This window comes from Heterobasidion irregulare (genome assembly GCF_000320585.1).
Source record: "Heterobasidion irregulare TC 32-1 unplaced genomic scaffold scaffold_03, whole genome shotgun sequence".
Classification (NCBI taxonomy): domain Eukaryota; kingdom Fungi; phylum Basidiomycota; class Agaricomycetes; order Russulales; family Bondarzewiaceae; genus Heterobasidion; species Heterobasidion irregulare.
The window spans coordinates 3,098,344-3,125,870 of NW_009258199.1; the positions used below are offsets into that span (position 1 = coordinate 3,098,344).

The 27,527-nt window shown below is 52.8% G+C and overlaps 12 protein-coding genes across 12 annotated transcripts; 5 read left to right on the forward strand and 7 right to left on the reverse strand.

The window, feature by feature from the left end:
* Window positions 1–308: 308 nt before the first annotated feature.
* On the forward strand, window positions 309–3,679 carry HETIRDRAFT_127497 (uncharacterized protein; the record flags this gene model as incomplete). Its single annotated transcript, XM_009546161.1, has 13 exons — window positions 309–459; window positions 647–1,080; window positions 1,138–1,356; window positions 1,415–1,597; window positions 1,651–1,847; window positions 1,898–2,105; window positions 2,164–2,324; window positions 2,370–2,466; window positions 2,520–2,702; window positions 2,758–2,949; window positions 3,002–3,346; window positions 3,407–3,485; window positions 3,513–3,679. 13 exons carry the CDS (start codon window positions 309–311, stop codon window positions 3,677–3,679), a joined length of 2,616 nt encoding a protein of 871 aa, XP_009544456.1.
* Window positions 3,680–4,277: 598 nt separating this feature from the next.
* HETIRDRAFT_450181 (uncharacterized protein) lies at window positions 4,278–4,965 on the reverse strand (the record flags this gene model as incomplete). Its single annotated transcript, XM_009546162.1, has 3 exons — window positions 4,278–4,523; window positions 4,568–4,741; window positions 4,777–4,965. The coding sequence occupies 3 exons, from the start codon at window positions 4,963–4,965 to the stop codon at window positions 4,278–4,280; spliced, it is 609 nt and encodes a 202-aa protein (XP_009544457.1).
* A 164-nt stretch (window positions 4,966–5,129) lies between these two features.
* HETIRDRAFT_416459 (uncharacterized protein) lies at window positions 5,130–6,912 on the reverse strand (the record flags this gene model as incomplete). The annotated part of the gene is made up of 6 exons (XM_009546163.1): window positions 5,130–5,443; window positions 5,496–5,766; window positions 5,815–5,961; window positions 6,029–6,280; window positions 6,336–6,710; window positions 6,763–6,912. 6 exons carry the CDS (start codon window positions 6,910–6,912, stop codon window positions 5,130–5,132), a joined length of 1,509 nt encoding a protein of 502 aa, XP_009544458.1.
* A 315-nt stretch (window positions 6,913–7,227) lies between these two features.
* HETIRDRAFT_426016 (uncharacterized protein) lies at window positions 7,228–8,391 on the forward strand (the record flags this gene model as incomplete). The annotated part of the gene is made up of 3 exons (XM_009546164.1): window positions 7,228–7,244; window positions 7,301–8,078; window positions 8,146–8,391. 3 exons carry the CDS (start codon window positions 7,228–7,230, stop codon window positions 8,389–8,391), a joined length of 1,041 nt encoding a protein of 346 aa, XP_009544459.1.
* Window positions 8,392–9,835: 1,444 nt separating this feature from the next.
* Window positions 9,836–9,997, forward strand: HETIRDRAFT_313705 (uncharacterized protein; the record flags this gene model as incomplete). The annotated part of the gene is made up of 1 exon (XM_009546165.1): window positions 9,836–9,997. One exon carries the CDS (start codon window positions 9,836–9,838, stop codon window positions 9,995–9,997), a length of 162 nt encoding a protein of 53 aa, XP_009544460.1.
* On the reverse strand, window positions 9,888–10,919 carry HETIRDRAFT_473550 (uncharacterized protein). The gene is made up of 2 exons (XM_009546166.1): window positions 10,443–10,919; window positions 9,888–10,200 (listed from the first exon to the last, which is right to left on the reverse strand). The coding sequence occupies exon 1, from the start codon at window positions 10,881–10,883 to the stop codon at window positions 10,491–10,493; it is 393 nt and encodes a 130-aa protein (XP_009544461.1). The 5' UTR covers window positions 10,884–10,919; the 3' UTR covers window positions 9,888–10,200; window positions 10,443–10,490.
* Window positions 10,920–14,628: 3,709 nt separating this feature from the next.
* On the forward strand, window positions 14,629–15,370 carry HETIRDRAFT_408715 (uncharacterized protein). Its single transcript, XM_009546167.1, is given in 2 exon segments — window positions 14,629–15,003; window positions 15,014–15,370. 1 exon segment carries the CDS (start codon window positions 14,721–14,723, stop codon window positions 14,976–14,978), a length of 258 nt encoding a protein of 85 aa, XP_009544462.1. The 5' UTR covers window positions 14,629–14,720; the 3' UTR covers window positions 14,979–15,003; window positions 15,014–15,370.
* A 153-nt stretch (window positions 15,371–15,523) lies between these two features.
* On the reverse strand, window positions 15,524–17,558 carry HETIRDRAFT_450185 (uncharacterized protein; the record flags this gene model as incomplete). Its single annotated transcript, XM_009546168.1, has 5 exons — window positions 15,524–15,616; window positions 15,860–15,910; window positions 15,937–17,316; window positions 17,385–17,452; window positions 17,507–17,558. 5 exons carry the CDS (start codon window positions 17,556–17,558, stop codon window positions 15,524–15,526), a joined length of 1,644 nt encoding a protein of 547 aa, XP_009544463.1.
* A 2,201-nt stretch (window positions 17,559–19,759) lies between these two features.
* Window positions 19,760–19,921, forward strand: HETIRDRAFT_312274 (uncharacterized protein; the record flags this gene model as incomplete). Its single annotated transcript, XM_009546169.1, has 1 exon — window positions 19,760–19,921. The coding sequence occupies one exon, from the start codon at window positions 19,760–19,762 to the stop codon at window positions 19,919–19,921; it is 162 nt and encodes a 53-aa protein (XP_009544464.1).
* HETIRDRAFT_439363 (uncharacterized protein) lies at window positions 19,812–21,154 on the reverse strand. The gene is made up of 2 exons (XM_009546170.1): window positions 20,358–21,154; window positions 19,812–20,124 (listed from the first exon to the last, which is right to left on the reverse strand). The coding sequence occupies exon 1, from the start codon at window positions 21,078–21,080 to the stop codon at window positions 20,406–20,408; it is 675 nt and encodes a 224-aa protein (XP_009544465.1). The 5' UTR covers window positions 21,081–21,154; the 3' UTR covers window positions 19,812–20,124; window positions 20,358–20,405.
* A 277-nt stretch (window positions 21,155–21,431) lies between these two features.
* HETIRDRAFT_382486 (uncharacterized protein) lies at window positions 21,432–21,875 on the reverse strand (the record flags this gene model as incomplete). The annotated part of the gene is made up of 1 exon (XM_009546171.1): window positions 21,432–21,875. A coding segment is annotated over exon 1 (423 nt), but the record flags the coding sequence as incomplete, so codon positions are not given.
* A 1,296-nt stretch (window positions 21,876–23,171) lies between these two features.
* Window positions 23,172–27,480, reverse strand: HETIRDRAFT_121135 (uncharacterized protein; the record flags this gene model as incomplete). Its single annotated transcript, XM_009546172.1, has 11 exons — window positions 23,172–23,353; window positions 23,401–23,571; window positions 23,604–23,739; window positions 23,894–24,052; window positions 24,850–24,914; window positions 25,208–26,381; window positions 26,403–26,624; window positions 26,689–26,756; window positions 26,810–26,880; window positions 27,275–27,345; window positions 27,403–27,480. The coding sequence occupies 11 exons, from the start codon at window positions 27,478–27,480 to the stop codon at window positions 23,172–23,174; spliced, it is 2,397 nt and encodes a 798-aa protein (XP_009544467.1).
* Between the last annotated feature and the right edge of the window lie 47 nt (window positions 27,481–27,527).

The window sequence follows — 27,527 nt, forward strand, 5'->3', positions numbered from 1 at the left end:
GGACAATTTTGAGGGCATACAAGGCCAGATCTGGTCAATTCGGACAATTTTGAGGGCTTATGTCACAAAATACTTACCTGCATTGTAATAAGTTTTGCTGATAATAGAGTTAACATGACATTAAAATGACGTGTCATAGGTTATCGTAAGATTAAAATGCATTCGAATGATGTCACGATTAAGATAAGATCATTCTGCTGTGATTGTAATGCGGATGCAATGCGCTCCTGCGTGTTGTAGCCTCCCTCGTCGCAGCATCGCTCCCTCGCCTTGTATACTATCTCTGTGACCATAGTAGGATCCCCCCAATGTCTATGCCTGCAAGAACAAGAGACTGCAAGTTGTGTGGACAACCTTTCGACTTGAGAGGTGTTGCCACTCATGAGCGCGCGTGCTTTCGTCGAAAGGCTGAGCAAGAGAGAGATTGGGCCTTCGAGGCCAAGCAACATAGAGCAACAGGTATGTAAGAGCCTCGTTACAATTGAAAATATCGGTTAATTTCGCTTTAGGCTCCCCAGTTTTACCGATTGCAGCACATCCTGCTGCCGAGGCGTCAGGCCCGATCGTCGACCAAGCACTCTCATCGGGTGATAATGGTATGTCGTTGTTGCATCGTGAATGAGGACTTTCCTGACATCAATTATAGATCAATCCCTTACACCAATCGATGAGCCTGATCGACAACAATCAAATCTTGCACCTCCCACTGCCCCCGATGTGCCTATAACTTCCTCTGCCTCTGCATCGACCTCTGCGCCTTTGGAGCCTTGTCTTGATGACATCCGAACCGAATTCCACCCACGAAGTGGCAAAGCGACGGTCACGTCACACTTCGAGGACTACGGGCATCAAGTCAAGGACCGCGCGCGGGTCGTTGTCAGTGAAGAGCCGTGGCGCCCATTCCGAAGTCGTTTGGACTTCGATGTTGCGAATTTTGCTTTGCGGAATGCCCTCAACAAAGAAGAGACGAACACCCTAATCTTGTTGATGAAGAGAGCACGAGAAGATGAGGCTGTCACTTTGTCATCGCATGCAGATATGTATGATATTTTGGAAGGAGCCTCTTGGATTCTCACTCCTGTAGGTATATGGAAACACATTCTTTGTCTGTACTCATTTCTTGTTCCTCATGTATAGCACGAAAAGACATCTATTCATGTACCATTTAAAGACATGGTCCAGGACTTTGAAGTCCACGTGAAACCGCTCTGGGAATGGGCATTGGATCTTGCAGGAGACCCACTTCTGAGTCCACACTTTGTGTGGGATGCAGAAAAGATCTCGAAGTTCAATGGAACAAGATTCATGCGCATATATCATGAACCTTGGACGGCAGACAGCTTCTGGAATGTCCAGGTGTGCAAGATAACTGTATAATTTAAAATAATATTGTCTAACTTTACAGATGAACAAGTCGTCAATCCCAGAGGGTGCAAAACCATTTTGCTTGATTCTCTATGCTGATAAAACCAAGCTGTCTTCGTTTGGTGGTCAGAAAGGGTATCCAGTAATAGCACGGTGTGGGAACTTGCCAGTTGGAATTCGGAATGGTGAAGGTACCTTGGGTGGAGGTCGTGTTGTTGGGTGGCTTCCAATTGTAAGTTTGATTGCTTAAATTTGCAGGTTTGATATGTATATTAATTTGCATAGGTTGAGGAAGATCCAGCAGAATCATCTACACCAGGATGGGCCAATTTCAAGAATGTTGTATGGCATAGTGCATTTTACAAGCTTTTGGAGACGATCATCAAAATCTCGAAGACAGGTTATCACTTCAAGTGTGGTGATAATATTATACGCTGGCTTTTCGTTTTTATTCTGATTTTATCAGCTGATTATGAGAAACAGTTTTTTTTTTTTTTTTTTTGTGATTTGATTATGCTCAAACATTTTCCAGATGTTTTATGGCATTGATACGAGGTGTCAAGGGAAAGTTCCCATGTCCAGTTTGCTTGGTTCCTGCCAACCATCAAATTGATCTTTCTGAGGATTATCCTCTTCGTACGGCTTATGATACTCAGAAAATTTTTGAAGAGATTGATCGAACACCACTTCAAAGAGACAAGGAAGTGATTCTTAAGTCCTATAGTCTCCGTCCTGTAAAAGTGGGTTTTATCTCATAATCTTTGATTATATTACTGGTTGTAATTCTTTATTTCTTAGAGTTCCTTTGCATCTATTGCATATTCAGATGTATACCGTGCACTTTCATGGGACCGTCTTCATGCCTATAACCTTGGTTTGTTTGGCAGTCATCTTTGGAAACAGCTTAAGGATCATCTTGCTATTTTGGGAAAAGATGCTGAAAAACAAGTTGATAATCAGTATGTTCAACTTTTTTTCTTTAATATAATGCTTAATATCTGTAGATGTGATATGATACCTCGATGGAGGGGTTTAACCCATTTCAAGAATGTGATCAAGATTTCATTTACTGATGGTAAAAAGTTTGAACATATATCCAAGGTTTGAATCTATTTGATCTCGTATTTACTTTTATACTTAAATTGTCTTATTAGATTATTTTATTTGCATCCTACAATGTCATTGGTGATATGCGCACAAACAAACCAGGCTATTGTTTATTGCGTTGTATCCGGTGCTTTTTAGTCTTGGATATGTATGCTTCACTGAATGTCCATACCGAAGACACAATTGCAGCAGGCGAGCAGGCCTTACTTACTTTTGAGCAAGCTATGAAGGTTTTTACATTATTTTATTGTTATTTTTTCTTGTCTGATTTTGGAGTGATTATAGGAGTATCTTGCATTGATTGATGATAGCAAGAATTGGAACTTCCCCAAGATGCACTCCCATAAACATCTTTTTGCAGATATCCGAGCAAAAGGTGCTACACGCAATTTCAATACAAAGCCAAATGAGAAGCTTCATGGTGCTCTTAAAAATATATATGACCTTCAAACCAACAAAAAGGATGTGGCCACTCAGGTTTTTGGTTTCTTGAATATTTTATATCACATTCTCATTTATGCTTGTTTAGATTCTGAAAATTGACCATTATGTCCTTGTCATGTCCTTTCTTCAACAGCGGATTGATTTGCTTGATGAGTATTGCAAGTCTGGTGAGGCAGCAGATGTAGATGAAGGGGATGTAGAAGATGATATCAAGCCACAGTCAAGAACCACAATTTTATCAGCAGGTCATGTTTTACTTGGAGCTGTTCAGAAGGCCTGTTCTTTTAATTCCTTGGAGGAAAGGTACAAGGATGATGTTGCATTCAGTAATTTCACACAGCGCCTAGGCCCTTGGATGTCACAGTTTCTGCTTGCTAGTGGTATTGATCTCCCGAATAACACCCCAATCAAATTTCATTCAAGCAATCTTGTAGGCCATTAATTATCTCTATTATATAGAGTGCTTATGACTGATTTTACTTTCTATCAGATCAAGGAGTATCGGTTTCTCAAGGTTAAATATGAATCTAAAGTTGACTGGAGAGAAACAATGGATTACCTCCATTGCAGTCCTGATTTTCATCATCAGGAATGAGTGGATTGTGTTCTTGTGGACACAGTTGGCGGAGATATTTTTGCACAGCTTCTATTTGTCTTCACCTGCTTTGTCAACAAAACCCCATATCCTCTTGCATTGATTCAACCTCTAGATGCACCCATACATATACAAAGACGGAAGGATAAAGATCTAGGCTTTATCTGAGTATGTGCAAAACCTCGACAATCCTCCGAGTTCATATCTGTATGATCAATCATTCGGGGTGCACTACTTGTCGAGGAGTTTGATCGGAAAAATAGCAGGGAGTTCCTTGTAGTTGATGTTATAGATGGGGATATGTTTCTGCGTCTCCGAGAGAAACACCAGTGGTCAGTCCTATCTCATTTTACAGCAGAGAACCTAACATATGTTAAAGATATGCATGCCATGCTCTTGCTGGGCAGTGGGCACCATGAAATATAAATTGTCTGTCATTGAGAAGCAAAGAGTGCATAAGCGGGTGGACGCACCCACGAGAACATTCTCAGCACCATGAGCAAGTATGTCGGCAGGAAGCCTCGACCATGCAGCACCACAGAACGAGAAAAAGAAAGCCACCAGTCAGTGATCACGCATACAGACGGCCACAGGACATGCACCATAAATAATGCATCCGACGAGGCCACATGCGCATGCGTGGTGCGTGCAGCAGAGTGTGTAGGAGGTGAGTGGTTTGAAGGCAGGGGCCCAGTCGGCACGTGCGTGCGCGCGATGAGGGCAGCAGGCGGCGCGCGCAACAGTGGTTTGGAGGCAGAGGCAGCAGTCAGCGGTGTGTGCGCAGTACAAGCAGCTGCAGGCGTGGGCGCTGGGCGCTGGGCGGTCTGGAGGTGCAGGTGGATTCCGCATATGTGTGCGCGTTGCGCGCAGCGGAATGTGCGGGAGGCGAGTGGTTCGAAGGCGGGGACACAGTCGGCACGCGCGTGCGCATGATGAGGGCAGCAGAGGCGGCAGTCAGCGGTGTGTACACAGTACAAGCAGCTGCAGGCGTGGGCGCTGAGCGCTGGGTGGTCTGGAGGTGCAGGTGGATTCCGCATACGCGTGCATGTTGCGCACGGCGGAATGTGCGGGAGGCGAGTGGTTCGAAGGCGGGGACACAGTCGGCACGCACGTGCGCACGATGAGGGCAGCAGGCGGCGCGCGCGACAGCGGTTCAGAGGCAGAGGCGGCAGTTGGCGGTGTGTGCGCAGTACAAGCAGCTGCAGGCGTGGGCGCTGGGCGCTGGGCGGTCTGGAGGTGCAGGTGGATTCCACATACGCGTGCACGTTGCGTGCGGCGGAATGTGCGGGAGGCGAGTGGTTCGAAGGCAGGGACACAGTCGGCACGCGCGTGCGCACGATGAGGGCAGCAGGCGGCGCGCGCGACAGCGGTTCAGAGGGAGAGGCGGCAGTTGGCGGTGTGTGTGTGGTACGAAGGATAGAGGCCTTGGAGAGACCTGCTGAGTTGACAGGCATGACAAGAGAACAAAGATAAGGGGTGGCTCGATAATGACAACATCGCACTCACTGGCCACCCCCTTGGAGGAAAGATCAACAAGATATATTGAAAGACATACATGCGAGTTTGCGATGAGTCAGATATGACAGTGAACTATATAAACTCGAGAATGACTAGTATTTCACTTCCCCAAACCCTGAGCTTGAGTGCGTGTTGAAACACGACGAGGTACCGGGCTATTATTGGGTTTTCTTCCGCCACGAGCTGGTCGGTTGGAATCGGTAGTCACAGCGGGGATAGCGATGGGGGGAATAGAAGGGTGTTGAGGAACAAGGACTGTAGGAACTGGGCCGGCAGAAACAGGATTGGCGATAAAAGTAGTAGGAGCTACAAAATCGGCAGCAGGAGCGACAGGCTCAACGACAGTAGGAGCAGGAGGTTCAACCTCCATCTCGTCCATCACGATGCTAAGGTTGTTGATTGCCGATGTAAAATCTAGGAAGTGACTGTAAAAAAAAATTGTTTGAAAGTGGGATATAGCACTTACCTTCGTCTTCAAAACTGGCATTCTCACCAGCTTCCATATCTGCTAGGAAATTATTCACATTGATCATATGTGAATTTGATGTATGTGGTTGCTGTGGCGGCGCTATCCCAAAAACAGCCTCGTCAAAGAACCTCAGGATCACTTTGATGGAGGCCGTATCCTTTCCCATAATAAGAAGCCTCTTGTAGAAGGTAAAGTCGTCGTAATAATTGATGCGAGACAGCGCGCCGACCTTCTCAAGCTTGACATCAGGTGATGCGAGGTAACGAGCCTGTAAAAACATAAATTAAGAGGAAAAATACAAGGTTAAAAAACATACCATGATTGCAGCAAAAGCGACACATCCAGGTGTGGTTGAGTTAAGGTTCCACAGCTTCGCCATGGTCAGTCGTCCACCATAGCTTGTCTCCACATTTGATCCATCAGAAGAGACAGAATTTGGCCTGAAAAGGACCATGCGCAAAATCTAGAAAGTGCCAAATAAGCATAAGAATGTGATGATAAAAATAAAAAGGACGTGCCCTTGTGAGGACCTTTGTTCTGAAGATCGTCTTCCGGTCGACTATGCACTGAGGATGGAGTATGGGGGCAATCACTGAATAGATACCGTTAGGCAAGGAGGGATCTTTCTCTTTCAGAAGCGCTTGAAGTTCCGGGATCTCTGCACGGTTTGTTTTTAGCTCGAACCATACAGCTTGAAAGCCTGGTTTATTGTAGATCTTAATTGCATCTGCACGCAGTCGGTGAATGACGGTTGCGCGATACGAAATGAATCCCTTGTTAAACTAAAAAGCCAACGGTCAAGAGGAAATTGCGACGAGAAGTGATTAATGGACTTACACTAGAAGAGAAGCTACTGTGGTGCTGCATCAGCTCATGGAGTCGGGGCAGGACTATCTTGTACAAGTCAGCAACAACACCCTGTTGGATCGCACGAGGATTGGCGTAGCGGGCCTTGTCGTCAGGCAGCAACATTGGCTTGGGTTGCTGGAAGATGGCTGGATCAAACCACATCTCCTGGGTCACGAAAAACCGGTGGCCTAGTTGAGTAATTTCTTCATCATCTTTACCTACCAGTACTTCCACAGATCCACTCTTCCTCTTTGCCCGCTTAGCACCAGACCGCTGGGCGGCACGCAGTGACACGATCTCGAGCTGAGCAATCCTCAGTTTATCTAGCAGATTCCGAGCAAGGAGCTGGGTTTCCTGTATCACCTGTATGTCTATTAGCAGGGAAACAACACAGGTGTGGATTCTTTTCACTCACTTCCTGATAATCTTCCACTGTAGCTGCAAATGATATCGATTCGGGCGTGCGGATTGCATTGAGCGCACCCTGGAGGTCATCAACCTCTGCAGCAGTCACGACCCCGGGAATGTAGCCGCCTTCACCTTCTACTTCTGAATCGTCATCCATGGGTGGCTTGAGAGGATTGAAGGGGGGATGTTGCAGTAAGGATGAAGAGCTTGTATCGATCAGTATCTATCAGCTGAGTCATTGATGCTCATGACACGTACCCTCGACGCAATTAGGATGCGGTATTCGCACTCAACTCGCGTTTAATCTCAAGGACGTCAATCGAAAGCAGATCTGTAAGTACAGTTTTCCCTTAGTTTGTATATAGATCCATATCACACCCATCATCTTTCAGATTTGGAGGAACACTGAGCTTGTGCTTGCCAACAATACTACCATCCAATAAACGGCTTTGTCTACACCCCTCGGTGTCCAATGACAATGATTTTCAGGTGTGCTCGTCTATAATTCTTGTTAAGTGGGATTGATGTGCATTCGTTCTTGCTAGGACATCAAGGCCCACGCGAAGTTGCGCGACAGACGAGGGACAGCAAGCCCTGTGCGAGGCGCGCATTGTTCAAGAGCAAGACGATGCTGGCGAAGGTGGGAGAGGACGTGGATGTACCACCAACGAGGACAGGCTTGCTGGAGAGGAAGGCACGGAAGAAGTTGTCTTGCACCACGACGTCCAGGATGCGATGTCTGCCGCTGCTTGCGCCGTGCACGCCCTACCGACTACCACCTCTACCTTCGAACCATGTTTGCACACGCCTCATGCTACCTGCACCGCGCACACACATGCACCGGCTATTCCCCCGCCTTCAAACCACCCAGCTGCCACAAATTCTGCTGCGCACAACGCGCATGCGCACACGGCATCCACCTCCGCTTCCAGACCGCCCACCACCCACCACCCACTGCACACTGCCCACGCCTGCAGCTGCTCATATCGCGCAAACACTGCCAACTGCTGCCTCTGCTTCCGAACCGCTTTCGCGTGCGCTGCCTGCTGCCCTCATCGCGCACGCGCGCATGCCGACTGTGCCCCCTCCTTCGAACCACTCACCTCCTGCACATTCCGCTGCGTGCAGCACGCACACGCACGCAGAATCCACCTCCGCTTCCAGACCGCCCACCGCCCACCGCCTGTCGCCCACTGCCCACCGCCCGTTGCCCACCGCCCACTGCCCACACCTGCAGCTGCTCGTACCGTGCACACACCGCCGACTGCCGCCTCTGCCTCCGAACCGCTGTCGCGTGCGCCGCCTGCTGCCCGCATCACGCACGTGCGTGCCGACAGTGCCCCCACATTCGAACCACTCGCCTCCCACACATTCCGCTGCGCGCACGCAGAATCCACCTGCACCTCCCAACTGCCCATTGCCCATTGCCCACCGCCCATTGCCCATTGCCTTCAGCTGCTCGTACCGTGCACACACCGCCAACTGCTTCCTCTGCCTCCGAACTGCTGTCGCGCGCGCCACACATACCCCTACCTCCAACATATGCAAACCCTTTGAGGCAGACAAGACGATGGACTACAACGAGCTTGACATGTATGTCACTATGCTGGACATTGCACTCACCAGCATCGACTAGTATATGATGTGGCCCTTCTTGGCTATGCAAGACATGCTTTGTGGCACTCAGGAGGACAGTGCTGAGCCTATTTTAGAAGGGGGAATCAGTGTATGCCAAGCACCAAATAGATCTATGAATAGCATGGACATTTATAATCAGAAAAGCATAGCTGGCTGAGTGGTTATGCGCCACATTACAAGGTGATTCTCATACAAGAGGTTGCATGTTCGAACCTTGGTCATAGTAATGTATCAATTGCAATTGTAGTAGCATCAGTAGTAGCATTAGTAGCATCTGTAGTAGCACTTATAGTAGCATCTGTAGTAATATTAGTAGTAGTATCAGTAGTATGAAGCAATGATCAGTATGAGTTAGTGATGACCCATAAGCACCAGTAGTCATTAGTAGTCACGGTGTAACAAGCTATTGAGGTAATGCTCACTACAGATTAATGAGTATTAGTAATAATCAGTAGTCAAAGTAAGTGATCCCTGGTAGTACTCAGTCATCTCATAGCCCTTGATAACCATTTCCTATTACTTGTCATGCTATTGTAATGCCATTGTGACTGCATAGTAATGCCATAGCGAGCTTTTGACTCCATAGCAGCACCTTTACGATGAGCTTGTGATAGCATTGTAATAGCCGATCGGTCCAGTAGAGTGATGTTACTGTCACGTTGTGATGGCGTTGCAATTCGGCACCAGTCATTGTAATGCCATTTCATTGAAATTGGAATGAGAACTCTTATTCGATAATGCATTCTCACGGGACCGATTCATTATAGCCTTGTAATGCCTTATATGGAATTATAACGTAAAACGAGTTTTTGCGACATACAGGGCCGGATCTGGCTAATCCGGCCAAAAAATGTGGTTTTGGAGGCCTGACAGTTCAATCCGAACATGTTGAATCAAAATTTGGCTAGGCCTGGTTTTTTTCGGACAAATTTCGCCAATTTTGGGACTTTCTATCCGTACATTTTGGCCGGCTTTTAAGAAATTTCCACCCAGCCTGCCCCCCTATTTTCAGGGGTCCTCCGACCGTTCAGCCTCCGCTGGTCTCCTCGGCATTCAACCTCCCCACGAAAAAAATGGATGTCTGAGCGCTCAAAAGGTGCCATTGTCCCGCCTTTCACCGACTTTGGGATACTCTGACGTAGCTGGAACAATACTATGTCAATGGAAGAATCTGCGACCTCGCAAGCTAACGCGCGCAATTCTTATTTATACTAAATGTCTGGCTCAGAGTGCTCGCATCGATGCATATGTGATGGAAGGTTATGAAGAGTGCTGGATGCGCGCAGCGGCGACGAATCTCACTTGAATCCGTGATCGAGGACATCCTGCGTCGACTCAGCAAAACGGCCGAAGGCAGCTCGGGTTTGACCGGAGCTGTTCATCCGAACTCGCGTGTAGGATTGTCTCGGTTCTTCGAGTCCCTCCTGAGGGGAAACGACACAATGGAATGCGATTTTTTCAATGCACGCGAAGGAACCTTTGTATTCTGGATACAACCTCTAGATTACAGCGTGCCGAGACGACTCAGGCGGGAGAGAAAGGGAATATACACAGAAGTGTCAGATAGATACTCAAGGGCCAAGGCGATCTTGAAAACATCATGAAAAGAGCAGCAATGCAGATGGGAGAAAATCAGTCAGTCCTTCACAAAATGCTGGGGCCGTGCTGTGGCACAGCGCGGGGACCCTGACGGACCGTGTGACCTACTACATAGTAGCGACTACCAGCACAGACCAGCACACTCACTCTACTCCACCATATCCGAGCGTGTTGACGACGACACAATCAAGGTCGCGAATTAATATACCTATTGGAAATGTCGTCAGCTCCACCCGACACACTCCTGCACCCTCATCGATCCGAGACCAAAGCAAAATTCAAGAAAATAGCAGGGATGTCGTGAAACGGAAAGCGAAGGCAAGTGCGCGATCGATGATGACGATGCAGAAGTTATGTGGGGGGTGAAAGCATGGGGACAGGAGCAGAATAAAAGGGAAGGGAAGGAATGCGAGAGCGGGCAAGAAACCATGGTGCGTACCTAGTGCGTACCTCCAGCTTCAGCTCACCATCGCCGACGATCCCGCCGCACTTCTATTCCTACCGCCACCCCGAGGGTCCACTCAGCCAGGCCATGAACCACCTCATTGGGTTGGTGTGCCGATCCTCGAAGTCCCTCGCTGGGCAATTCTCGTCCTTATGACGAGTGACTCCATCGCGGCGTGTGTAGAAGAAGATGCCGCACCAGTCGCAGGAGACCTTCTTGAGGTAGTGGACGGTGACGACGTGCCGCCTGCGCTCGTACTTGCGCGCAAACGACTTGTTGTTGCACGCGAGGCAACGCAGTGGGTCCCTGCCGTAGATCTTCTCGTCGATAACGACAACAGCCTCGCGCTTACTGAGGCTGGTCTCGTCTCCGAGCTGGTGCTGGCCCTCGTCGTGATCTTCCTCGTCTTGAGGCTCGTCGGCCTCGTCCTGGTCGTCCGCAGGCATTGATGTCGAAGGCCCTCCGCTCGACAGCGGTACAGGCTCGATAACGGGCTCACCTGCGGGGGTACCTACCCTGTGGGTGGACGTTGTTGATTTATCGTTCTTCGCGTGGAGGGCGTTGTCGTGGACCTGTGGAATGACCACGGGCATCGGGCGCAGCCCTCCAGCTGCCTTGACTGACCCCGGGGCAGGCTCCGGCGCAATGCCCCTGAACCCGCTCTCTAAAGGCCAAGTCTCCTTGCTCATCTCGCTCCCCGGCGCTCCGCCCCCAATCTCCATCTTCATCAGCTTCCCACTCCCTCCCTCACCCGCACTCATGTCCCTCACCACACTCGCCTCGGGCATCACCTCCCCCAGCCGTCCTTTCACCCTCGCCCTCTTTGACTGCGGCTGCTCCTCTGCGTCCACCCGTCGCTTCCTCGTCTCCCGCCGGAAGACCCATGAGTCCCACCGCGGGTCGAGTCGCACCTCGATGGTGGTGCGCGCCATATCCACCCAAGGACCCTTGAAGGGCCTCACGGCGCCTTCTAATGACGGGTAGGTCGATCGTTGCGCGTCCGCTGGCATGGCGCGCGACATTGAAATGGCATCGGGGGCGGTGTGCAGGGCGGAAGCGATGGGGGTGGTAAGTGCGGTCGGGGTGGCGGGTGCGATGAAGTCCGGCTCAGCAGGGTTGGCGGTGGGAGGTGCGGCGGGTGCAGCGGGGGACGTGCGTTTCCCTGGACTGGGGCTGTGCGGCCACGTCAGTGTGTCAAGGACAGGCATGGGCGTCGGTGCGGATGCATACGGTGCCCAGCGATGAGGTGCCAGCACTGGTGGAGAGACGTATCCCCAGTCAGATGGGACCACGGGGATTGGGGCGGAAATGGAGAACGAGGGAGAGACGGAGGAGGGGGCGGGGTTGGTGGACATGGCGGGGAAGTGCGAGCCCGCCTCATGCGATCTGGAGCGCAGGCGCTCATAGGGCTGGCTGTAGCCAGCCATGTGTTGATGGACCTGTAGTCCCCCACGGCTCCGTGCGATATGCGCGCCCTGGCAGCACAGAGGAACGGCTCGTGAGTGGCACCGCCGACGTGTCAGACCGAAAGGAAACGTACTTCCGTCATAATAATGAGCTCTTGCTCATCGTTAGTGTATTGGGACCCTGAGGATCCCGCGCCAGGAGCTGTATGAAGGTTGTTCTGGTAAAACTCAAGGCCCTGAAGGACATCTACGCACTCGCAAGTTCTTCCTGCATCCAGGACGGCCAGCCGTGTATGCTGTGCCACATGGCTTCGTGCTACGGATGCTTGTGGAAGGTTTTCAGTGGTAGGTAGGTCGACTGGTGAAGCTCGGATGGGCGGTCGATGGTTGGGCTTCTCTCATCAAGTCATCCAGATATACTACTGCCCTCGGGGCGAACGCTAGCCGACTTCTCGAACCATTCCATGGTCCGACGATCATGCCTTGTTCTTTGATGCCGCATAGCCGTATTTTCTCGCCTATTGACATCGAGTTCTGAACCAGCAATGTGGTGCCGTCATTGTTCGAAGGTGGGAAAGGGCTATCCTATGTCTATTACGAAATGGGCACTGCCAGCGCCGAGTGCTGAAACAAATTTCTACCTCATGTCCACCCTTCACGAGGGGAGCGTGTTCAATTAATCATATACGTCTGTGTTTCTAGGGTGCGTTACTTGGTATCGTTTTGCATCTGAACCTTGATGGAGTCGGGATGGTGCAAGTGGCTTCATGGCGGGGGCGAGGGCTTCGGAACAAAGCAAGGATGACGAGGAATTTACCCACGTCGCGGTTGCCCGCTTACACCGTCGGTCGGTCTTCGAACATAGCGTTCAACAGAGCCATTCGTCGATTTCCCCTCACTCGGTTTTCTTCTCCAGACGCATTTTCTTTCCTGTTCATATGTTATCTGCCATGCATGGGACTTTCCACCATTGTTTTATGCTTTCTCGTGCAGATCCTGTGTGTCGCCAGTTCAAATTAGGCCTCGTGTCTCAAAGTTGTAGGCGCATCAGTGCGCTTGATTTTGGGAATCGTGCCATCGAAGGGGATTATGGAAGATCATTCGCCTCCGAACTTCGAATATTCTAGCCGCTTATGGGATCCATTGTGATGCGCGTGTCCTATTCCGTTCGCAGGTACGCCAAGGCACGTTTCTCCGCGTCATTTTTATCCCCTTTTCCTCTCTCACAAATCGTGGTTGCAGCACAGCGTCTTGGCCAGGTGTGCTCTTTCGGGCTTGATGGTGCGTGAGAGGGCAGGCGAGCTGACTATCACTATGAGTAACATGGAGTGGATGCGCAGAGCCGGATTTGGGGTCCATTGTTGTCGGATTCAAGTGGCAATGTTGAATATGGGCCCCCCTTTTACTTATGTGCGATTGGTCATGAAGTTGTCGGAGCTACACGCCGCCTGGTGAGATGTTTCGTCACCAGGATGCTATTGAGCTTGGACTCGCAGGTGTCTACCTTGCATCTGCACACAATATCAATCTCCGCCTTCTACACAACCAGTCTGTGTCCTCGCCTCACTTCGACACCTGATCGATAGCCGGGTCACCTTTCGTCTCATATCGAGTCCTCGTCATGTTTGCTGTATGAGTCGACGGCGTCGAAGGATTCCTTTGGTGATCGTCATCATTCCATCGATCAAGCGAGGCGATGGCAAAGATTCTGGAGCATGCTTGTTGATACGTACCGCCGACCCAGTTGGTATACTGTATGCCTCCTCCCACTCCTGGCCCCCTCCAATATTCACAATCTCACTGACCTTCCGGTTCTGTTTTTGTTATACTGAAGTTATTCGTATCTCACCTAAGTCCATCACTCCCCGGTCGAAGTCAGAACTGGATGTCTGCGGTTACCACTGGCAAAGCTACATGTCTATATTCAATCTACAACATGATAACATCTTTTTCATTCTGATTTTGGGCGCGATCTATGCAGCAAGGCTTCGGGAGAGAGCTTGCCATCATGGCATTATTCATGGGATCACTGGAAGACTCCTAAATAGGAAGAGCGCGTTTCGTACAAAACTCGTTGCTTTCAAGCTACGCGTCGTATCTTGTCACTCGAACGGTGCTGGCCTGAACCTTGCATCCGAGTATTACTATCTTGTGTCCACATTGTCCCGTCGTCGGAAGCACACGAAGACGCCATTCAAGGCTCAAGCCGGAGCCTGCTCGGTTCACAGGGCATTCAAACTTTACCTCCAACTCGTGTGCAGCCTCGATGCATACACCTTTGTTCTGGACGTCAAATCATCCATCATCTAACCTCTGCGCATCTGCGCATCCGTTTTTCAAGATCGTCTCCGTCCCATCCCTCGCTTTTGCCCAGTCTGGCCATCTCTCCCGCTGCTCTCGTCCAGTCGTTTTCTGCAGGGATTTCCAGGTGCTAACCTTCCTTTTTTTTCCCTGCTCGCATGCGTGCCCGTTTTTAATTTTGTGACCTCCATATCGTAATTTGCAGTCCCAGTTTTCAACGCGTCGACGACGATTATGGACCGACCACATCACTCAAGCTGTGCTTGTCCACCCGCGCAACTTGTGCGATGTCTGAATGTACTTCTCCTTTCGCGACTTCCTCTTACCTAGGGTCGACGCGAAGAAGCACTCAGGCGAGACATCTAGCGGTGGACGCGCAAAGACGGCCTGCGCAGTGGATACTCACGACCCTGGTCGTATCTGCACTAGGCTGTGTTGCACGCGGTGTCATGCAACGGGTCTCCTCCCTTATATGCATTGTCTTATGGTCCACATCACAGCATCGTCTCGAGCCGCAGTCGGTGGCCCCGAGCTCGTAATTTTGAGGCTCGCGAGCTCTGCTTTCAACGTCCGCAGATGCCTGATGTCACCTCCAAAGTCCCTCCACCGGTAGAACAGGAGCAGTTTGGCTCTCCAGTTTTACTTCGGTCAGAATGGATACCCTCTGCTGCTGAATGCCGAGATGCAGCCCATTCGAGCACGTCGTTGACTGTATCCATACGTGCGGACATTGGCATGGCTGGGCCGCTGGGCGTTAGGGGCCTGCACTCTCTGATGCTCTTTCTGGCAATTTGCCGTCCAGTGCTCCCTAGATCGACATGGCACCACCGATGAGCGAGTCAACACTGCTGTTTGGCCTGTTCAAACAAAGCAGCCGACACCGGACGTCCGCTTTGTCTCCCCTGTGATCATAGACGTGACGACGATAATCCAAACTCTGCGGCTGTGATTTGTGTGCTCACTTGTTCTTGCAAGGCCGTTACAGATTTGGTGGACGAGAAAATGTGGATCAAGCTTGTCTGTCCTACGTTTGCGTAGGAGACTTGGTGGGCGGTACAATGAATTCACCCTGCGCGCAACGTGCAATGAATGGAAACTACATCTGATCAGCGGGGTCACTCAATTGATCTTTGAAAGAGAGGAACGGCGCTCAGGAAATGTGCGATACAGCTCTTGTTCAGTGCACTTGGGTTTGGGGAATATTTATCAAATTTTAATGTGCTGAGAAAAAAACGGAAAAAAATACAAAATCAAATCTATGCGAATGAGACACAAGTAAACGAGATGCAATTTCGAAAACATCGTGCAAAAAGGGGGGAATATGAGCGCGAGAGTCTTTCCTTCATGCCGAAGTGCTGACACTAAGCTCGACGGCCACCTTACATAACGACTACAGGCTTGTCTTGCTCCAGTCTGCTGCAGTCCGCCAGGTTCGAGATCGGCGGCGAGCCAAGCACGGTCGTGTGGGAACTCTACGACAAACAACAGTGTCAGTTTCATCTCAGACACTCGTCTCCCTCATCGATCCGAGCGCACAAGCAATGGGCAACAAATCATCAGGTATGTCGCGAAAGGGAAGTTCCAAGCGAGCTCTGCGGAGCCATGTAATCGATGGCAACGACTCGGAAGTGACGTGGAGCGACCACGTAGGTGTGGGCGGAACACAAAAGGGAAGGAGACGAGAGGGAGAGCAGGCGAGAGACGACAGTGCGTACCTTCAGCTCAGCCTCCTCCGCCTCTTCGATCCTACCGTGCCCCACCTCCGCCTACCGCCACGACGAGGTCCGTTCACCCAGGCCGTGAACCACCTCCATGGGTTCGTGTGCCGATCCTCGAAGTCCCTGGCTGGGCAGTTCCCCTTCTTGTGCCGAGTGATCCCATCGCGGCGCGTGTAGAAGTACATATCGCACCAGTCGCAGGGGAACTTGCCCAGGTAGTGGACGGTGACGATATGTCGCCTGCGGTCGTACTTACGGCGGAAGGTCTTGTTGCATGGTATGCAACGCATGATGTCCGCGCCGTAGATGTTCTCGTCGATCACGACGGCGGCCTCGCGCTGACTCAGAGTGGTCTCGTCTCCGAGCCCGAGCTGGTCTTCGTCGTCACCGTCCTCGATAGGCTCTCTGGCCTCTTCCTGGTCGTCCGCAGATGGTGATGTCGAAGGCCCTCCGCTAGGCAGCGGTACAGGCTCGACAACAAACTCACCTGCGGGGTTGTCCACCCTGTGGGTGGACGTTGTTGATATATCGTTGTGTTGGTAGAGGGCGCTGCCATCAACCTGTGGTACGGCCACAAGTCTAGGGTGCAGCCCTCCAGCTGCCCCGACCAGCCCCGGGGCAGACATGGGCGCGATGGGCCTGAACCCGCTCTCCGAGGACCAAGTCCCACCGCTCCCCTCACTCACCGCACCAGTCCCAATCTCCATCTCCATCATCTCTCCCTCCTCCCCTTCACTCTCCCTCGTGCCCCCCACCGCGTTCGCCCCGGCAGTCGCTCCTTCGAGATCTTCCTCCATCCTCGCCCTCTTCGGTGACGGCGCCTCCTCCGCGTCCGCCTCGCGCTTCCTGGTCTCCCTCCGCCAGACGGACGGGTCCCACTGCGGGTTGAGGCGCGCCGCAGCGATCGTGCGCGCCATGGCCGCCCAAGGGCCCGTGAAGGGTCTCACGGCGCCTTCGAGCGCCGAGTACGTCGACCGCTGTGCGTCGGTCGGTATGATGCACGCCATCGAAATGGCGTCGAGGGCGGGAGCGGGAGCAGAGACGGCATCGGGGGCGGGGGCGACGAGGGTGATGGGGGCGGGGGCGACGAGGGTGATGGGGGCGGTAGAGGAGGCGGGGGCTGCGGTCGTTGGAGGTGCGGCGGGGGTCGCAGGGGACGGAGACTCTTCCAGGGCGGGGCTGACCGGCCCTGTCGGTATCTCACGGACGGGCGCGGGAGTCGATGAGAGCGCATGCGGTGATAGACGATGAGGGGCCAGTACCGGATTCGAGGTGGACGCCCAGGTAGGAAGGGAGAAGGGGATAGGAGCGGGGAATGGAAAGGGGGGAGCGGCAAAGGATGGGACGGGGTGAGAGAATACGGCGGGGAAATGCAAGCCCGCGTCAGACTGTGTATAGCCAGTCATATTTTTAAGGACATGAAATCCCCTGCGGCTACGCGCGACATGCGCGTCCTGGCAGTAAAGAAGAGCGGCTCGTCGTGAGTGGCACCACAAATGCATTAGAGAGAAAGGACATTTACCCGCGAATCTTCACTGAGCTCTCGCTCAGCGTTGTTGAATCGGGACCCTGAGGGCCCCGCGCCAGGAGCTGTGCACAGATCTTGTCACTGACATTGACAAGCCGTGAGGAACATGTACGCACTGGACAATTCTTCCTGTGTCCAGGAAGGCCAACCGGACCCGTGACGCGACATGCTTGTCGCGTTTGGAGAGGTGTAGAGAGATTTGTACACCGACTGGTGAATGGTGAGGAAGATCTGAGGAGGCTCAGAGGAGAAGTCAATTTCTAGGCCCCTCCGCTCGTCAGGCCACCTAGATATACCCCCCTCACGGTGAGCGCTAATTGACTTCCCGTACGATTCCACGGTGCGTGTACAACGCTTTGTTCTCTGATGCTGCACACTCATATTGTGTCGCCTCGTAGGCTTAGCTTCGGAACCAGGGGCAGGCCTCGCCATTGTTCGAAGCCAGCCTATGGATCATTCTTTATTACGCACTGAGCACAGCATCTCACAACGTTATGTGCGCAATTCAGCCCCATGCCCACACTTGAGGTTGATGACATGTTCAAGTGATCAGATGGGTCCGCATTTCTGGGGTGTGTTGTCTGTTATCGATTCACTTTTGAACTTCTTCTGATGAACAAGGAGGAGTTTACCCACTTCGCGAGAGCCCGCTTACAATATCACTCGGGGTCCGTTTGTTGTGATTCTTTTGATACAGCCAGTCGATCTTCGCCCAGGTATCCTTGAAGACAATATGTCTATTCTGCCCATATCTGACCACTATACGAGGGCATTCTCACATATCCTCTTATCTGAACCCTTGCGTCAATACTGCCTCCGGTCTGGAGTATTGAAATCAAGCCTTGAGGCTGTAGGCGCATCAGGGCGCTTGATTCTAATGATTTGCCATCGTGAACGGCAATATTAGAAATCAACTGCCTTCGAAGTCCCTCTAGCCGCTTCTGAGATCCAGCATATCGCGCTTGTCCCGAATTGCGTACAGGTACACCCGGGCAGGTTTCTTTGCGTCAATTATTATTTGGAGCATTTCTTCTTGTCAAGTTGCGAGGGAGGCTGGAGCCTAACGGTGTTTGAGAGAGGGCAAGCGAGCCGACTACCGCGATGAGCAACAAGAGATCTGATCTATGGCACCCCATTTGGTATATTCGAGTGGCGAGGTCGAATATGGTTCCACTTCTTCGCGAGTTCCATTGGCCGTTGTCGGAGCCACGTGTCGTCGGGTGAAATATCTTGTCACTCGAACGGTGCTGGCTTGGTACTCACATGGCAGCATGTGTCTATTGCATGCTACTTTGTGTTCGCAAATTCCATCTTTTCGTGCTCTCCTCAAAGCTCGAGGATCTCCCTTCCGTGTAACCACGCTACATTCTTGCCCGACTTCGATGTTCTACCTCCTGGTGGCCAAGTCATTAGCTGCCTCGTGCAGTCGTGCAGAGCCTTCGCCGAGCGGGAAGGACTCGCGCGCTTAGTCGGGCATCATTCGTTTGTGAGTTCACGGAGCTGCATGCATCGCTCGCTAGGTCTCGGCTTTCCGGTTCTTGGATCTGGCCGTTGAGAAATTGTTGTGCACACGATCGATAGACGTTGTCCGGTACGGATTAGGGAACGATCTACAGGATAAGTGCATGTGAATGGTTTTGTTTCTTGTCGCCTCTCATATCTCATACAGATTTTTTTTACCCATATGAGAGGAAGTTGTTGACGAGAACCGTGTAGAATCTCTTGTTCTGTGATGCAACTGGACATGGCAGATTTGGAGGGGACAACTTTGACAGAGATAATGGAGTAATTAGTGGTTATATCCTGGTCATTGATATAAGAGGGTATACAAGAGATATAGCGCATATGGGACGGTGAAGCAAACCGCGCCGCTCGATGGCAGTGGGTGTCGGAGGAAAGGTGAAACTGAACCCGCTGCTATGGCGCCGACTCCGGTTTGGTTGCCGACCGTTCAGCCTCCGCTGGTCTCCTCGGCATTCAACCTCCCCATGAAAAAAATGGATATCTGAGCGCTCAAAAGGTGCCATTGTCCCGCCTTTCACCGACTTTGGGATACTCTGACGTAGCTGGAACAATACTATGTCAATGGAAGAATCTGCGACCTCGCAAGCTAACGCGCGCAATTCTTATTTATACTAAATGTCTAGCTCAGAGTACTCGCATCGATGCATATGTGATGGAAGGTTATGAAGAGTGCTGGATGCGCGCAGCGGCGACGAATCTCACTTGAATCCGTGATCGAGGACATCCTGCGTCGACTCAGCAAAACGGCCGAAGGCAGCTCGGGTTTGACCGAAGCTGTTCATCCGAACTCGCGTGCGTGTAGATTGTCTCGGTTGTTCGAGTCCCTCCTGAAGGGAAACGACACAATGGAATGCGATTTTTTCAATGCACACAGAAGAACTTTTGTATTCTGGATACAACCTCTAGATTACAGCGTGCCGAGACGACTCAGGCGGGAGAGAAAGGGAATATACACAGAAGTGTCAGATAGATACTCAAGGGCCAAGGCGATCTTGAAAACATCATGAAAAGAGCAGCAATGCAGATGGGAGAAAATCAGTCAGTCCTTCACAAAGTGCTGGGGCCGTGCTGTGGTAAACCGCGAGGACCCTGACGGACCGCGTGACCTACTACATAGTAGCGACTACCAGCACAGACCAGCACACTCACTCTACTCCACCATATCCGAGCGTGTTGACGACGACACAATCAAGGTCGCGAATGAATATACCTATTGAAAATGTCGTCAGCTCCACTCGACACACTCCTGCACCCTCATCGATCCGAGACCAAAAGCAAAAATTCAAGAAAATTGCAGGGATGTCGCAAAACGGAAAGCGAAGGCAAGTGCGCGATCGATGATGACGATGCAGAAGTTATGTGGGGGGTGAAAGCATGGGGACAGGAGCAGAATAAAAGGGAAGGGAAGGAATGCGAGAGCGGGTAAGAAACCACGGTGTGTACCTCCAGTTTCAGCTCGCCATTGCCGATGATCCCGCCGCACCTCTACTCCTACCGCCACCCCGAGGGTCCACTCAGCCAGGCCATGAACCATCTCGTTGGGTTGGTGTGCCGATCCTCGAAGTCTCTCGCTGGGCAATTCTCGTCCTTATGCCGAGTGACTCCATCGCGGCGTGTGTAGAAGAAGATGCCGCACCAGTCGCAGGGGACCTTCTTGAGGTAGTGGACAGTGACGACGTGCCGCCTGCGCTCGTACTTGCGCGCAAACGACTTGTTGTTGCACGCGAGGCAACGCAGTGGGTCCTTGCCGTAGATCTTCTCGTCGATAACGACAACGGCCTCGCGCTCACTGAGGCTGGTCTCGTCTCCGAGCTGGTGCTGGCCCTCGTCGTGATCTTCCTCGTCTTGAGGCTCGTCGGCTTCGTCCTGGTCGTCCGCAGGCATTGATGTCGAAGGCCCTCCGCTCGACAGCGGTACAGGCTCGATGACGAACTCACCTGCGGGGTTGTCCACCCTGTGGGTGGACGTTGTTGATGTATTGTTGTGTTCGTAGAGGGCGCTGCCATCAACCTGTGGTACGGCCACAAGTCTAGGGTGCAGCCCTCCAGCTGCCCCGACCAGCCCCGGGGCAGACATGGGCGCGATGGGCCTGAACCCGCTCTCCGAGGACCAAGTCCCACCGCTCCCCTCACTCCCCGCACCAGTCCCAATCTCCATCTCCATCATCTCTCCCTCCTCCCCTTCACTCTCCCTCGTGCCCCCCACCGCGTTCGCCCCGGCAGTCGCCCCTCCCAGATCTTCCTCCATCCTCGCCCTCTTCGGTGACGGCGCCTCCTCCGCGTCCGCCTCGCGCTTCCTGGTCTCCCTCCGCCAGACGGACGGGTCCCACTGCGGGTTGAGGCGCGCCGCAGCGATCGTGCGCGCCATGACCGCCCAAGGGCCCGTGAAGGGTCTCACGGCGCCTTCGAGCGCCGAGTACGTCGACCGTTGTACGTCGGTCGGTATGATGCACGCCATCGAAATGGCGTCGGGGGCGGGAGCGGCGGCAGAGACGATATTGGGGGCGGGGGCGACGAGGGTGGTAGGGGCTATGGTAGTTAAAGGTGCGGCGGGGGTGGCAGGGGACGGGGACTCTTCCGGGACGGGGCTGACCGGCCCTGTCGGTATCTCAAGGACGGGCGCGGGAGTCGATGAGGGCGCATGCGGTATTCGACGATGAGGGGCCAGTACTGGCGTCGAGGTGGACGCCCAGGTAGGAAGGGAGAAGGGGATGGGAGCGGGGAATGGAAAAGGGTGAGCGGCAAAGGATGGGGCAGGGTGGGCGAACATGGCGGCGAAATGCAAGCCCGCGTCGTGTGACCTGAAGCGCATGCGCGCGTCAGAGGACTGGGTGTAGCCAGTCATACTGCTACGGACATGAAGTCCCCTGCGGCTACGCGTGACATGCGCGTCCTGGCAGTAAAGAAGAGCGGCTCGTTGTGAGTGGCACCACCAATGCATTAGAGAGAAAGGACATTTACCCGCGAATCTTCACTGAGCTCTCGCTCAGCGTTGTTGAATCGGGACCCTGAGGGCCCCGCGCCAGGAGCTGTGCACAGATCTTGTCACTGACATTGACAAGCCGTGAGGAACATGTACGCACTGGACAATTCTTCCTGTGTCCAGGAAGGCCAACCGGACCCGTGACGCGACATGCTTGTCGCGTTTGTAGAGGTGTGGGGAGGGTTGTACACCGGCTGGTGAATGGGAAGGAAGATTCGAGGAGGCTCGAAGGAGCAGTCAATTGTTAGGCTCCTCCGCTCGTCAGGCCATCTAGATATACCCTCTCCACGGTGAGCGCTAATCGACTTATCGCACGATTCCACGGTGCGCACATCATGTCTTGTTCTCTGATGACGTACAGCAGTTTTCTGTCGCCTCATAGGTTTGCCTTCGGAACCAGGGGCAGGCCCTCGCCATTGTTCGAAGGCGGCGCCCTATGGATCAGTAGTTATCAAGCACTGAGCACTGCCTCTGACAGCGTCGTGCGCGCAAGGCAAGTTCTGCCTCATGTCCACGCTCGAGGATAAAGACGTGTTCTATTGATCATATGGGTACGCATTTCCGGGGTGTGTTGTGTGTTATCAACTCCCATGTCACCTTTGAAGTCGGGATGGGGCAGGTCTTCTGATGGCGGGAACAAGTCATCCGGGACAAGGAAAGGACAAGGAAGAATTTATCCACGTCATGGGAGCCCGCTTACAATGTCGTTTGGAGCCCGTTGGTAGCGATGCGTTCAACACGACCGTCAGTCGGTCTTCGTCTAGCGATCCTCGAAGACCGAATATCTGTTTCGTCCATATCTGACCCGCTTGTTCACATATTATCTTGCCTGAATTCTCGCGCCAATACTCTCTCCGATCTCAAGAATTCGACTTAAGCCTCACTTCTCGAAGCTGTAGGTGCATGAGGGCGCCTGATTTTGGGGATAGTGACATCGCGAAGGGCATCATGGCAAATCACCCGCCTTCGAACTTCGCATCTTCTAGCCGCTTACGACATCAACATGATGCGCGTGTCTTTAATTGTCCACACTAGCAGGTTCTTTCAGGCACGTCTCTCTGCGTCTGTTTGTTCACTTCTTTTTCTTCACTTGCAGCATAGCTTCTTGTCCAGTCGCGAGGGAGGAAGGGGCCGACGGTTTGTGAGAGGACAGGCGAGCCGATTATCGTAATGGGTAACAAGAGATCAGATCCATAACACTCAATCCGGTATATTCGAGTGGCGAGGCCATATATGGGTCCACTTTTCCATGTGTTCCATCAGTCGTCGTTGGAGCTACACGTCGTATCTTGTCATTCGAACGGTGCCAGCTTGGACCTCGCTCTGATCATTGCTATATTGTGTCCACATTGTCCCGTCGTTGGAAGCACACAAACGAAGACGCTGTTCAAGACTCAAGCCTGAGCCTCTTCGGTTCACAGGGCATCCAAGCTTCATGTCAACATTGTGTACAATATCTATGCATGTACCTTGGTTCTGGACGTCAAAAAATCCGAGTGCTTACCTCTGTGCCATCTGTGGATCCGTTGTTCAAGATCATCTTCTTCCCAGCCGTCGCTTCTGCTCAGTCCGGTCACCTCTCTCGCTCCCCAGGTGTTGACCTTCATTTTTTCCCTCTCGCTCGCTTGTGTGCCCATTCTCGCCTTCGCGACCTCCATATAGTAATCTTCAGCCCCTGTGTTCAACGTGTGGACGACAATTATGGACGGAGCAGCGTATTCAAGACTCGGTCGTCCCCCCGCGACACTTGCACGATGTTTGCGGGTACAGTCCTATTGTCGACTTCCTCTTCGCTTAGCTGTGCTGCTTCCGCTATGCATGACGCGAGACAATCAGGCGAGACCTATAGCAGCGGACATTCAAGGAAGGCCTGCGCAGTGGATACTCACGACTCTAGTCGTATCTGCGCTCCCACCCTGTCTTTCTTTTCGGCGCACCGGAGCGGGTCTCCCTCAGTTCCATCGTCTCGTCGATCACATCATAGCGTTATCTCGAACCACAGCCGGTCCACCCGCCCTCGCAATCGTGAGGCTTCCTAGCTGAGTAGCGGGATGCTGCCTTTTGTTGAATTCTTGCACATTGACGCGGCCGGGTCGCCGGAGCCTGACACTATCTTTTGGTTCGGCTGTCCCCTCCATTTTTCTGGTGCTCAGCCGCTTGACATAGCGCCGTAGATGAGTTGAGTGCCGCGGACAAGCCAACGATAGGCACTGTCTTCTTCTCTTTCTGTGTCCAAAGATGTGCCGACGGCCAGAAAAAGCCTTCCGCTGCGATAGAGGTACTCGATCGGCCTTGCACGGACATTACAGAATTGTGGAGTGGGAAAATATGGGCGCGTCTGATGTCGGTTTGCGTAGGAGTGCGGTACGGTGGACCCACACTGCGAGCGAAGCACACTGAGTGTAAATCACCCCAATGGACACGGCCACTCGATCACTTTTCCCTCTGAAGGGGAGGAGCGGTGCCCAGGAAAGGTGAGATACAGCTCGATTTTGTTCAGTGCACACGGGTTTTGTGGATATTTGTTTAATTCTGGATTGTTGAGAAAAATGATAGAAGGAAATAGAGATACAACTGTATGAGAATCAGACACAGGTACATGAGACGTAATTACATGGATGTGATTTCGAGTGCGAGCGTCCTTCACGCCGAAACGCTGAGAGTGAGCGCTTTACCCTGGAAAGAGAGGAGCGCCAGGACCAGCTCGATTTTGATCAGTGCACCCAGATGAAGTCTTCGAAACATCTTGTTTAAGTTACAGCTCGTCGGGAAGGTATAAAAAGGAGATTTGAATAAAACTCTATCGAGCTTGAACAAACACACAAGACGTGGATTCAAAAACGTCGTTGATAAGAGGAGGAATGCAAGTTGGGAGCAAAAAGCCCTTCACGCGCCAGTAATAGTAAAGACGAGATCACGGATCGCGTGACATACGAGTACTCAGTACACTCACTCCACCCCCGCCTGTTAGTTCGAGCAAGTCGAGCAAGACAGAAGCAAGACTGCGGATAATCATCTCTATTGAAAATATCGTCAGCTTCATCGGCATCCGACACACTCTGGCATCCGCATCGATCCGGGACAAATGCGGAGGGCAAGAAAACAGCAAAGATATCGTGGAAGGGAAGGCAAAGGCGAATGTGTGATCGATGATGATGATGCGGATAGTCGTATGGGGCGTGAAATCATAGGGACGGGCGCAGAACAAAAGAGAAAGGAATGGATGCAAGAGCAGGCAAGAGAAAACGGTGCGTACCTCCAGCTTCAGCTCGCCATCGTCGACGATCCTGCCCTGTCTCTCCTCCGCCTACTGCTACGACACGTTCCGGTCAGCCAGGCCATGAACCATCTCCTTGGGTTGGTGTGCCGATCCTCGAAGTCCCTGGCTGGACAATTCTCGTCCTTGTGACGAGTGACCCCATCCCGGCGTGCGTAGAAGAAGAGATCGCACCAGTCGCATGGGATCTTGCCGAGGTAGTGGACGGTGACGACGTGCCGTCTGCGATCGTACTTGCGCGCAAACGACTTGTTGTTGCACGCGAGGCAGCGCAGTGGGTCCCCGCCGTAGATCTTCTCGTCGATCACGACGGCGGCCTCACGCTTGCTGAGGTTGGACTCATCTCCGAGCTGGTGCTGGTGCCCGTCTTGATCGTGATCGTCGGGCTCTCCAGCCTCGTCTTGGTCATCCGCAGGTGTCGATGTCGAAGGCCCTCCGCTAGGCAGCGGTACAGGCTCGACGACGAACTCACCTGCGGGGTTGTCCACCCTGTGGGTGGACGTTGTTGATGTATCATTGTGTTGTGTGAGGGCGTTGCCGTTCACCTGTGGAACGACCACAAGTATAGGGTGCAGCCCTCCAGCTGCATGGACTGGCCCCGGCGAAGGCATGGGCGCGATGGGCCTGAACCTGCTCTCCATGGACCAAGCCCCTTCACTCCTCTCGCTCCCCGCTCCACTGTCGAGCTCCCTCGCCTTCATCTTCCCATTTTCCCCTTCATCTGCACTTACGGCCCCCTCCGCTCTCACCCCTGCAATCGCCTCTTCCATCCCTTCCTCCACCCTTGCCCTCTTTGGCGAAGGCTGCTCCTGCGCATCCACCCCTCGCTTTCTCGTCTCCCGCCGGAAGACCGATGGGTCCCACCGCGGGTCGAGTCGCGCCTCGATGACGGTGCGCGCCATATCCACCCAAGGACCCGTGAAGGGCCTCACGGCGCCCTCCAATGCCGAGTACTTCGAACGTTGGGCATTCGTCGGTGTGACGCGTTCCATCGGGATGACATCGGTGGCGGGGACGACGGGGGTGGTGGTTACTGCGGGGGTAGCGGTGAAGATGACGATATCCGGCGCAGCAGGGGTGACGGGTGCGGCGGTGTTGAGAGGTGCGGCAGGGATGACGGGGAATGGGAGTCCTTCTGGGGAGGGGCTGAGCGACCCTTTCTGTACGTCAGGGACGGACGTGGGAGTCAGTGCGCGCGCATGCGGTACCTGGAGATGAGGGGCACGTACCGGCGTCGATGTGGATGCCCATGTTGGTAGGGCGAAGGGGATTGTCGCGGGGAACTGGAAGGGGGAGGTGAAGAACGACGGGTCGGGGTGGGCAGACATGACAGGGAGCAGCGAGCCCGCCTCGCACGATCTGAGGCGCAGGCGCGCATCATAGGGCTGACTGTAGCCAGCTATGTCTTGGGAGACATGGCGTCCCTCGCGGTTGCGCGCAACATACGCGCCCTGACAGTGAAGAGGAATGGCTCGTGAGTGGCACAGTCGACATGTCAGAGCAAAACAAACTTACTGCCGGAATGACGTTGAGCTCTTGCTCAGCGTTGTTTGATTGGGACCCTGAAGGTCCCGCACCAGCAGCTGTGTGCCGGTCATCTCAGTAGATGTCAATGCCACGAAACATATCTACGCACTCGAAAGCTCTTCCTGTGTCCAGGACGGCCAGACGTATGTGTTGTGTGGCATGGCTTCGCGCTGTGGATGGCTGTGGAAAGTTTGGGGTTGTAGGTAAGTTGACTGGTGAAGTCTGGATGGGTGGTTGATGCTTGGGCTTCTCCTCTCGTCCAATCGTCTAGATATTCTACTGCCCTCGGGGGCGGGCGGTAGCCGACTTCTCGAACAATTCCATGATTCGACCGACATGCCTTGTTATTTGATGCCGCACAGTCGCATGCCCTCGCCTGTTGACATTGAGCTCGGAACCAGGAATGTGGTACTGTCATTGTTCGAGGGCAGCAAAAGGCTGTCCTGTTCTCATTACGAAAGGAGCCCGACTGCCAGCACCGAGTGCCGGAAATGAATTTCTGCCTCATGTTCACGCTTCACGAGGAGGGCATGTTCGAGTCATCACACACGTCTGTGTTTCTAGGGTGCGTTACCTGTTATCGGTTTGCATCTGAACCTTGATGGAGTCGGGATGGTGTAAGTCTTCTGATGGCGGGGGCGAGGCCTTCGGGACAAAGCAAGGATGACGAGGAATTTACCCACGTCGCGGTTGCCCGCTTACACCGTCGGTCGGTGCTCGAACATAGCGGTCAACATGGTTGTGAGTCGGTTTACCTTCGCTTGGTTTCTCCAGACGCATCTTCTTTCCTGTCCATATTCTTATCTGCTATGCACGGGACCTTCCAT